The sequence below is a fragment of the Oncorhynchus mykiss genome, chromosome 5 (genome assembly GCF_057628025.1).
Source record: "Oncorhynchus mykiss isolate SJ-2025 chromosome 5, ASM5762802v1, whole genome shotgun sequence".
Lineage (NCBI taxonomy): Eukaryota > Metazoa > Chordata > Actinopteri > Salmoniformes > Salmonidae > Oncorhynchus > Oncorhynchus mykiss.
The window spans coordinates 61,223,692-61,235,304 of NC_143026.1; the positions used below are offsets into that span (position 1 = coordinate 61,223,692).

At 40.7% G+C, this 11,613-nt stretch overlaps 2 protein-coding genes across 3 annotated transcripts in view; both read right to left on the reverse strand.

The window, feature by feature from the left end:
- LOC110524188 (ceramide synthase 1) overlaps positions 1-3,006 on the reverse strand; it is a 48,812-nt gene extending 45,806 nt beyond the window's left edge. Inside the window, exon 1 of one of the 2 annotated variants that reach the window (XM_021603601.3) lies at positions 1,495-3,006. In XM_021603601.3, coding sequence (XP_021459276.1) covers positions 1,495-1,749 — 255 coding nt within the window. In that variant the 5' untranslated portion in view covers positions 1,750-3,006. The remainder of the gene's footprint in view (positions 1-1,494) is intronic. The other variant, XM_021603602.3, reaches the window with a different exon arrangement.
- Positions 3,007-3,771: 765 nt separating this feature from the next.
- cope (COPI coat complex subunit epsilon) lies at positions 3,772-7,317 on the reverse strand. Its single transcript, XM_021603603.3, has 10 exons — positions 7,092-7,317; positions 6,819-6,881; positions 6,509-6,609; positions 6,241-6,393; positions 6,099-6,152; positions 5,885-5,966; positions 5,517-5,672; positions 5,013-5,081; positions 4,512-4,586; positions 3,772-4,175 (listed from the first exon to the last, which is right to left on the reverse strand). Exons 1-10 carry the CDS (start codon positions 7,191-7,193, stop codon positions 4,122-4,124), a joined length of 909 nt encoding a protein of 302 aa, XP_021459278.1. The 5' UTR covers positions 7,194-7,317; the 3' UTR covers positions 3,772-4,121.
- Between the last annotated feature and the right edge of the window lie 4,296 nt (positions 7,318-11,613).

The window sequence follows — 11,613 nt, forward strand, 5'->3', positions numbered from 1 at the left end:
AAATCCCTTCCCATGTCACTTTGCCATACTCTTGGTTTAGCTGAAATGATGCCCCAGGCGGGAGAGTCAGAGTCTGTGCATCTCTCAGGAGAGCCTTGAGTCCCCTACTACTGTCATGGAGCCAAAAGCTGGGAGGATTATGAATGTATTCATTCATTGACAGGCAAAGATATGCTAATGGTGTGTAACACATTCATTGATGGATAACTGACTGAATGTGTGTGGGGGAAAAAATAAAAAGAGACGCTAGCTACTAGGCTACTCGAAAATAAATGACAAAACAACCTAGAATTGCTGAATATTGCTTTTTTGATGATAGTTTGAGCACGCGCCAGGAAACCACTGTCTTAACCCGCTTGTGTGAGTGTGACAGTAGCTTGAGAGACAATGCTACTGTAGTAGTAGATCTCACATGCATTGATTTCCTCATCAGTCTACGGCCTTAAGCCAATCACCAATGATTAGGGAGGCCTTAGAAAAAAAGAGTTCCAAAAGGGTTCTTTGGCTGTCCCCATAAGAGCACCCTTTTAGGTTCCAGATAGAATCCTCTGTGGAAAGGGTTTTACATGGAACCCAAAAAGGTTCTACCTGGATCAAAAAGCGGTCTTCAAAGGGTTATCCTATGGGGACAGCCGAAGAACCCTTTGAGGTTCTAGATAGCCTACACTCTTAGAAAAAAGGTGCTGTCTGTGGTTCACATGTATGTGTCCTTAATCTCCTCAGCAAAGCTTGCTTGCCACATCTCTGCTCTGGTCTTTGTAACCCGGGAGTTAATATTTTATTGCAGAGTCATTAGCTGAGGTGAAGGGTTTCCGTAGTCTTATTGAATCAGTTTCCTGGTATCTGATCTTGATTTTGGCTACAACAGTGAATTTTGCTCTGCCCGGAGTATGCCTAAAGTACCCTCTCATGTGCATTTTACCATTAAGCCTATGGTCTCATTAGTGTTCTCAAGGACCCCCTGTGTTCCTAGAACCCCTGGTTGGGAACTACAAGTTGACACACACTGAGACACTAAAGGTATCGGAGTGTAGCGTGTAGGCCTTCCTCAGAATGAAGGTATTCATCATATGATTCAATTTGATGGGCATCAAGATTAACTTGTCAGGAGGACAAGCCCCAGTACAGTAGACAACAATTGTTGAATTCAGCAAGGAGAATAATTTATGAATTTATACCAGAGAGAAACAGACCAGTGTTAAATAATAACCTGTGGTGGGCATGAAAAGTAAAATGTAATTCACCATAATTGAAATACATTGGTTATCTTATTTCAGTTATACTGCAAGGTATATGAAACATGTGACATGAACGCCTTTATAAACACCCAATGAAGGCTGAACTCTGATAGAAGGCTCCTGTAATTAGGGAACGAAAATAAGGCTCATGGTTCTTGAAGTAAAGAGAGAATTTATGTATTTCGTGGAGAAAAGTGTATGTGAATGTATAGTATGCAAGATTGAGGGGAAAGCTGGGTATGGGGGGTGTATCTACCTTGAACAGACATTCTGTTAGTCCCCGTCGTATCTGCGTCCACATAACGGCGCACATGAAGAAAAGGCCGATTTCGGTCCATGTAATATAAGCGTTATCCAGGAGCGTCCTTTTAGAGAGCTCTAGACCGCACGCGCTGCAGTCTCTCAAGGCACTGAGCATCACAGTAGACGCTCTCGTTAGGAGACCCGTATAGCCAGGCATGGGTTCCACCTCCCCGACTCTCATACTGTCATCATCCGTGTGACTGTCCATTGTGTCCGCACGGAAAACGGCGATTTAGAAAACTGACACAGACAGTATGATCTGCGTGTTTTCTTTGTACAGGAGGTAGCCAGGCAAGATCCCGACGCGTCCAAACTACTGTATCTAGCTAGTTATATAGCAGCTTAACCTAGTCTCAAGTGGCCTAATGTTAATTCTTTCTGTTCTAAATTAGGACGTGGGTTCATTTCACATGAAGATCATTTATGTCTGATTGGATTATAAACCTACAAAAACCATGGGTAAACCGGCTGGATGTATTTAATAGCCAACGTTAATTACCTAGCTATAATTATTAGAATTACAAGCTACTGTATTCTATGACCTAGTAAACATTGGCCAGAATTTTGGCAATTCTTATTTTGTAGCTAACGTTAGCTTGTTAGCCGACTAGCGCGCTAAATTGAATTTACACAATACCGGGTAGACCAGCATTTAAAACGGCTACCAAACTAACGTTAGTTGAATCTATCCGAGATTAGATGTAACTGTAAAATCACGTCCGTGTGCCAAGAAAAACAAATCCAGTAAGTATTATTAGCTATCTGGATAGCTACCTAAACTAAAGATGTACCATACTAGAGAGCGGTACAGTCGAGGTATCACATGCGATTCTTGTGAGGCCAACGTTAAATTCTGTCTGATCTCCGTTATTCGCCTTATATAACATATCTTCGTCATTTCATCAGCTACAATAACCTATTCCTACCAGATACCAAACCAGTGGTCCTGAAACATTTCTAATACTAAGAAAATAACCAATAACGCCGATAAAAGACCAGATATCCTCACAATGTTCGCCTTCCTCTGTCGTTCCGCTGCTAGTCGTGTCCTGCGGTGTCTGTGATGCTGTGTCTGTGATGCTGCGTCTTGATAAGTGACAGAAAAATGCGTGCTGTTTTAATGGGAATCAATGTAGAACATGATTCCACACGGCACTTGAAACCTCTCTGGTTACAATATTAAAAGTACTGCTAGTAAACGTTTTTACCGGCAAGACTATAATGTTCAGCACCCGCACCTAAAACCATTCTAACTAATTGAATGAAGAAAAAAGCAGAGGCGCTGACGTAATTATGGCCCACTACTTTCAAGTACTGGGATTTTTTTTAAACTGAGATAATTTAAAGCGACAGCGCAACATGTAACAGCAGACCGATGCACATCAACAAGATGTCGACTGTTCCAGAAAACACATTCAAATACTATGAAATCCATTTACTCCATGTCCAATCCACTTCAATCAGTGTAGATGAAGGGGAGGAGACAGGTTAAATAAGGATTCTTAAACCTTGAGACATGGATTGTGTATGTGCTATTCTGAGGGTGAATGGACAAAATAATTAAGTGCTTTTGAACGGGGTATGGCAGTAGGGTGCCAGACACACCGGTTTGAGTCTGTCAAGAACCAAGCACTGCAACCTTGCAGGATTTTCATGAATTTAATGGCACCACTCATTTACAAAATGTATAGTTTCAAACACATAAAGGAGGAAACATTGTCTACCTCTAGCGTGGTCTCGTCGGGCCATAATCCATGAATTTCAATAGAATGATAAATTAAAAAATATTGATAAACTGTGTGTACCCTCCACCACTGGTTTCACACTAACACCAGTGGTAAAAGTAAAGATACCTTAATAGAAAATGACTCAAGTAAATGTCACCCAGTAAAATCCTACTTGAGTTAAAGTCTAAAAGTATTTGGGTTAAAATATACTTAAGAATCGAAAGTATAAATCATTTCAAATTCCTTATCATACAGCACCATTTCCTTATTGTGTTTAGTGAGTCCGCAGGGATGGCCAGGAATGTTCACTTGATAAGTGTGTGGATTAGACCATTTTCCTGTCCTACTAAGCATTCAAAATGTAACGAGTACTTTTGGGTGTCAGGGAAAATACATGGAGTAGAAAGTACATCATTTTCTTCAGGAATGTAGTGAAGTAAAAGTTGTCAAAAAAATAAATAGTAAAGTACAGATACCCCCAAAAAACTCACACTGGGTGTAAACCGGGTCATAAAACATTTATTGTACATTTTAGAGGAATGCTAAAAGGAAACAGAGTGACAGGAAGCATTTCTCAATGAGAGAAATGCAGATGTTACAAACATCAAAAGAGACATTATCAGAAGGGACATTTCATGTACTACAAATACCTGTACGTGTGAGTATAAAGAAAATATGTGTACAGTAATATTATTATTCAATATTTTTATTATTCAAATTTCTAAACATTCATGTCAATTTTAATCTATACAGTTTAGCGTTTCCCATATTGATAGACAAAAAGATATGGAGAAATCAGTTGTGTGTCCAGTATTAATAATGTTTTGGGGTCCAAACAGATGTCTCCATTGTCTCAAGCAGTTGCAGTGGGAGCATACTGCATCGTCAGTCTGTCAAATTCATTCTCCTGAGGTAAAAAAGGAGAAGCATTTAACACACGGTAGAAAATGTTTAACTAGCGACACTGTTGTGGACAGAAATAAACTGGTCTAACAAATGATACAACTTGACTTTTCAATGTTGATATACACTTTTTTTAATGGATAATTATGTGTAGTGAAGTCTATGAAATTAAAGTCAAAACTAGTTTTAAATGCTTAGACTAGATATGCTGCAGTGCTCACCAATCAGATAATTTCATTTACTTCCAAGAAAGCTAAGGTTGACCAACAGCTGTAACAAGGAAGAATGCATTGTTTCAAGATGAAGTAGAACTGTGTAAGGGAAAATGTAATCAACGTACCTTGGTCAGGTAGTCTTTAAGGAAGGGGTGAGCTCTATGGGCATCTTTCAGTTGAGAGAGATACCTGTTGGTTACCTGCAAACAAATACAAAACAGATTGATGCTAAGGAAATTCATGCCTATAAAAACATTGATCATAAATCATTAGAACAAGGTCTTATCTATATACACCTCAGGCGAGCTAAATAACCTTGATGGGTAATCAGTGATTACTTTGACCCCCATTGAAGGAACCATTCTGTAGATAGTCAAGATTCTATTGATTATTTACTCACTGTCACCTCAATCTGGCACAAGCATATTTTTGGGGGAGGGGTGGCGGGGGGGGAGCGACTTTATCCCTAGAACTTTGTCTTTGAAGTTTATTGCTATTCAAGGAGAAGGACACTAATGTGCAAGATATCTACAAATTGAATAAACCCTCTTTTGTCATTCCAAAGCTTTGATAATGTCCGACAAATATTTCTCAGTATTTGTGGCAAAACTGATGCAAAGTCTCACCTCAGGAGCTTTGCCTAAGTGCTGGGTCAGCACAATCAGGTTGATCAAAGTCTCAGGGTGGCTGCTGTCCTGTTAGGGGAAAAACAGACTCTATAAGAGGTTGGAAAACACCCTCTTTTTCCTCATAGAAATGTCTCGGTGCACTGTATAACCTCGCTCGTTATCCCGCTTCATTCATACATGTTCCAGCACATTTTCTGAAATATGAATACAACTGCATTACTAGTGTATTTCTATCACCTACTGGTCAATTGCTAAAATTGCAAGTATTTTGCTTGAAGACACTAAACTTGTATTGATATGGTTGGATAAGACAGACACCACTTATTGGTTTAACTAATTCAAATTGTACTATTAAAATGTATTCACTGTAACACCCTATAATGTTATGCTATCAAATAGTGTTCATCTATATTAAAACACCCCTCTACACATCTACAAATTAATCTCTGAAATATGTCTACAGTTGATTAAGATAAGAATGCATGCGAGGTAAATAATGACCTTGTCTAGTGCCTCCTGGAGAACCCCCTCTGCCTCCTCCCACTTGTTCTGGGCCATATGGCAGGCAGCCTGGCCATTCAGCAGAAGCAAAGTGGGGGAGTACTTATCCGACATCTCCTGGAAGATGTAGTAAGCATCCTGCAGCTTCTCTCCTCCCTGAAAAAAAAGGGAAAGTCAAGTCCTTTTTTTCTTCTGTTGATCAGAAGACAGAAATTGAGTGGACTTCAGTCCTAAATTGATGACTACTTTTCCATTGAGAGTGGTGCTCTGTCAAAAGCCCATTTCTTTCAGGTGAGGGGCAATGAGGCCCGCTCGCTCCAATGTTGTATTATAGCATGTAGGGATCTTCGCTATGGGCTGACACTCACAACAGCGATGTTGACCCAGGCCGTGGACAGTTGGGTCAGTGTGGCATCCTCGTCCTGCTCCTGCATCTTCTTCAGCTCTTTCCTTCGTGTCAAAATAAGTAAATAACACCATATATGAACAACACTGAATCATATGCTCAATTTGCTGAATCCTTTAATAACTAAATTTACTTAAAAGTTACTTAATCAGATGGTGTGTGTCAAGTGGACATACCTTGCCAAATCAACACGGTCTAAACTCAGCAGCACCTGAATGGTCATTGCCATGCTGAAAAAAAAAGAGGGACATTCACGTATCGCATAACACATAATAACAGGGGCTACAAACGTGAATAGTATCCTGTGATCGTCCTTACCACTCCAGACTTTCTCCCTGGTGCAGGGTCCTCAAGGCAGCATCCGAGTTCATCTCATGGTAGTAAATGGACGCAGCCATGAGCAGGAAGGTTGTGTTGGCCACATCTACATTCTTGCTCATTTTCTTGTCAAGTTCAGCCACAATGGCATCCCTGCACAAGCAAAAAAAAATAGCAATATTTCTAAACCACCAAAGGAGCCGACAAAAAGCCTTTCACATTAATTACACAGGTGGGTTGTTATATTGACTGTTTCATGGAATAAAACCTTTTGCCCTCGTTGGCGCGATACTCAGCAAACATCTTGACAGCCTGGAGTTCTGGTGAGGAGCTGGCCTTGATGTCATCCATCACCACAGCATACTTCCTCTGAAATTATACAGATGACAACTGATACAATACTGACAGGCAGTGTCTTAATGGCACTTAAAATGGAGGCATTTCCGATGATAAAGTTATAGTTCAAGATTAGACAATAAAAACAATATAGTAATTTATTGCACAGTGACACTAAGGTTACACTCACGTAATTTGACGTTCTAATAAATATATCGCCATCTGTGCAATTATGAAGTTACCTGGGCAATATAGGCTCTGTACAGAAACATGTCTCTCTCAACCTCCTTCTCAGGTGTTGTTGGCTGTAAAGAGGAAAATAGCAAGTAGGTGATGTTTTTGATTTAACATCATCTATTAATTCACTGAATTGCTTTTATAACAGAGATGTTAACGTTAGCAGCTAGTACTAACGTTAGCTGATTAGCTAGCTAGTTCAAACGTATTACATCGAGACTACAGAAAGACTAGCTATTAGCCATGTTGCACAAACGGTTTGTCAGCAGATTTATCACCTTAACCTTCTGAGCTTCATTGATACATTGTTGATAACTGCCAATGTAATAAGCATTTTTCACGTCGAAGAGTTCATCAACATCTCCTTGTTGCGTCGCCATGTTGACTGGATTACTTCCTAGACACGTAGCACCGACGCGTCATCACACACGTTCAAGACAACTCGGAAACAGTGTTGCCAACTCCTCAGTAAGGAAAGTAGCTATTGGCTGTCCTAAAAGTCGCGAAAAGACGTCATCGCCTAATTTGCATAATTTGCCATATGCATGAAATTGTGATGTACGCTGTAGGAGAGAGGAATAACATCGTGGGAGAGACAAAAGGTGAGTAAAAAATACCCTAAATATATTTAGAACTACAAATGAACTTTATTCTGTCGATTCTTGTTTTTTTTAATGTCACAATTCCAACTCTCCTCCTTTATCCAGGCTTGGGACTGGCAAAAGTGACCCAAAAGAGACACTCTGGCGGAGTTAGTTCATTTTTTATTTTATATCTATATATATTTTTTTGTTTAGTTTTCTTAATTTGGTTTGGTTTTTAACCTTATGGTCCACTTAGGAGCCTACAACAAGTCACAGTAAAACATGAACATTTTTAACCATAACATTTTTTACATTTTTTGTATACAATCTCCATTAACAATCTGAATGGACCAAAAAGAGACAATAGAAAAAATTGTCAATGGCAATGTGAGAAAATTATGGTAACTAGTCTGGCCCTAATTCAGGTTAATTGTTTTTTTATGTAAGTCAGGGCGGGATCAGCCAGCAGCGGCTTCCCGCATGCACGATTCATTTGCAGTCTGGACGAGGAGGGGTGAACATCTCCTGCTCTGACTGCAGCTGGGAGGGATTGCTGCGCGAGGACTGGGCCGCCTGTGAGTACTTTGGGACTGAGGTGGGGCCCACGGCGGCACCCACTGCTCGTTGAGAAGAATAAGAACGATACGTGCTTTCATGTCAGAGTCTCCAAAAGTCTCCAATAAAACCAGAAAAAGTAGCTAGATTAGGCGCAAGTTGCTTTTTTGAAAATGTGTCTCGAGGGGTCTGAATACTCTCTAAATATAGGGACAAAGTCGTTAAGTTGGCAACACTGCTCGGAAACTCAGACCCCTGAGTTAAAATGTGCATACTATTTTTGCATAGAGCTTCCTATTCCAGGGGATAACGAAAATCATCGTACAAATAATTGCTTCTAACCCACCAGATGCATGTCCTTTACTGCTGCAGGGAAACGTAATCAGTTTTACCTCATTTCTATCAGCATGTTAAATGTGAAAACAGAGGGGAAAAACTATAGACCACCTTTACTCCACATACAGAGACGAGTACAAAGCTCACCCTCCACTTGACAAATCTGACCATAACTCTATCTTCCTGATTACTGCTTACAAGCAAAAATTAAAGCAGGAAGCACCAGTGATTCGGTCTATAAAAAAGTGGTCAGATGAAGCAGATGCTAAACTACAGGACTGTTTTGCTAGCACAGACTGGAAAATGTTCCAGGATTCTTCCAATGGCATTGAGGAGTACACCCCATCAGTCACTTGCTTCATCAATAAGTGCATCAATGACGTCGTCCCCATAGTGACTATGTACATACCCCAACCAGAAACCATGGAATACAGGCAACATTCGCACTGATCTAAAGGGTAGAGCTGCCGCTTTCAAGGAGCAGGAATCTAACCCGGAAGCTTATAAGAAATCCCGCTATGCGGTTTGACGAACCATCAAACAGGCAAAGAGTCAATACAGGACTAAGATCCAATCATACTACACCGGCTCCGGCACTCATCTGATGTGGCAGGGTAAACTATTACAGACTACAAAGGGAAGCACAGCCGAGAGCTGCCCAGTGACATGAGCCTACCAGACGAGCTAAATAACTTGCTCGCTTCGAGGCAAGAAACGCTGAAACATTTATGAGAGCATCAGCTGTTCCGGACAACTGTATGATCAAGCTCTCCTCAGTCGATGTGAGTAAGACCTTTAAACAGGTCAGCTCAGTACTCCCTGTTCACTCATGACTGCATGGCCAGGCACGACTCCAACACCATCATTAAGTTTGCAGATGACACAACAGTTGTAGGCCTGATCACCGACAACAATGAGACAGCCTATGGGGAGGATGTCAGAGACCTGACCGTGTGATGCAAGGACAACAACCTCTCCCTCAAGATGATCAAGACAAAGGAGATGATTGTGGCCTACAGGAAATGGAAGACCGAGCACGTCCCCATTCTCATTGACGGGGCTGTAGTGGAGCAGGTTGAGAGCTTCAAGTCCTTGGCATCCACATCACCAACAAACTAACAGGGTCCAAGCACACCACAACAGTCATGAAGAGGGCACGACAAAACCTATTCCCCCTCAGGAGACTGAAAAGATTTGGCATGGGTCCTCAGATCCTCAAAAGGTTTTACAGCTGCACCATCGAGAGCATGCTGACGGGTTGCAACACTGCCTGGTATGGCAACTGCTCGGTCTCCGACCGCAAAGCACTACAGAGGGTAGTGCGTACGGCCCAGTACATCACAGGGGCCAAGCTTCCTGCCATTCAGGACCTCTATACCACCCTAGTCATAGACTGTTCTCTCTGCTACCGCACAGCAAGCGCCAAGTCTCGGTCCAAGAGGCTTTTAAACAGCTTCTACTCCCAAGCCATAAGACTCCTGAACATCTAATCAAATGGCTACCCAGACTATTTGCACCCCCCCTCCCCCCTCTGTTATTATCTATGCATAGTCACTTTAATAACTCTACCTACATGTACATATTACCTCATTTACATTGACACCATGTACCCCCTGTGTATACAGTACTCTCGCTATTGTTATTTACTGCTGCTCTTTAATTATTTGTTACTTTTATCTCTGACAAATAACATTTGATTTGAAGGACAGTTTAGTTGCTACTGGAAGCCTGCACCACCCCGGCTGGCCTTCAACTTGAGTAATACTGCGTTCAAAACAACTGGAATCAAAGGAAAAAAAGGGAAAATTGAATTGAACGGTCATTCAATTCGGAATTCCAACTAGGGAACTCTGGCCTCTTTATAGAGCTCCGAATTTCCGACCTGAAGATCACTGATGTAATGATTTGACCTCGTATTTTTTTGATGTCCCAATTGTTTTTGAAAACGGTATTACTCAATGAGAGGGGCATCACTGAGCTAGCCTGCAACGTCACTTGACCAACTTTATTTGGCTTCAATGCGCGATTTATGGTGCGTTGAAGACAACTGGGAACTCTGAAAATACGAGTTCAAATCATGACATCAGTGATCTTCAGGTCGGAAAGTCGGAGCTCTAGAAAGAGGCCTGCAGAGTTCCCGAGTTGGAAATCTGTGGCAAGAGCCTTCACATTGGAATGAATGGTGTCACGTGATCTATGGATTTGTCCGTTCATATATACATTGGTTGATTCTGATACTTTCCAAGTGGGAACCTCATTTTTCCACAATGAGTTTCCAAGTCGGAAATTTCCAAGTTTCCGAGTTCCAAGGGGTCTTGAGCACGGCATTGCTGAGGCGCATGGGAAATGCAGTTGAAATGTTGTCTTTTTACCAAATTTGATGACATTAGTTTATTTATGTAAATTACGTATCTTAAAATTACATATCTCATGCTCATGTGTGTCTATTGGTTTCTGTATACACTAAAACATGTTTTTTTGTCTTTTGCCAAGTAATCACAGAGGACATGTATGTAATCAAGTTGAATCATTATTCGGTCACCTTTCTATGGGTGTTTCTATGTAGGATACATGACAATTGAATAGAGTGTGTATCTCAATGGTTATAGTGTGGCTCAAAGATGACCTACAGTGTATCAATGTTTGGTGCAGTTTGTCATTGTTAGAAAGTGACAATATCCAAACACTCCACTAAATGGCGCTCCTGAACAAGCTTGCCATCGAATTAACACAACCCAATGCACCACGCGGATGCAGGAATGCTGTGATAAGGATGACAATAAGCATAAAAATCAATAATATTATGGATGACTGGATTGCAGAGTAGCCTATGAACTAACTATATGAATGTGGCGATATTCTATAAATAAGATTAAGAATATGCATGTAACCTACAATATATGTTTGAAATAGCCCTATTTAATGTGGTTTGAATGTTTATGAGATATTTATATTCATTTTTATCAGGTCCATAACAGAAAAAAAGGGCTTGTTGATTGTTTAAAACATGCTATTCACAATGAACAACATAACCTCTGGAATTCCTGCTAAACCCATCACTTCATAGACCAGGGGAAAAACTGTGCTGTCCTTTCCAGAAAACATCTGCTGTTAAACACCTAATGTCTGGTTTAACAATCTCTCTCTCTCTCTCTCTCTCTCTGTGTGTGTGTTCTACATGAATCCGTTTGTGATTAATAAAGTTACCCAACTCAGCTACTGAGGCAATATTTTCCTTTAATGAGGTCAAATATTCATCTTCATGAGTTATGATTAAATAATTGTGTAGTCCACTGGACTTTTTGTTTATAACATTAACCAACTC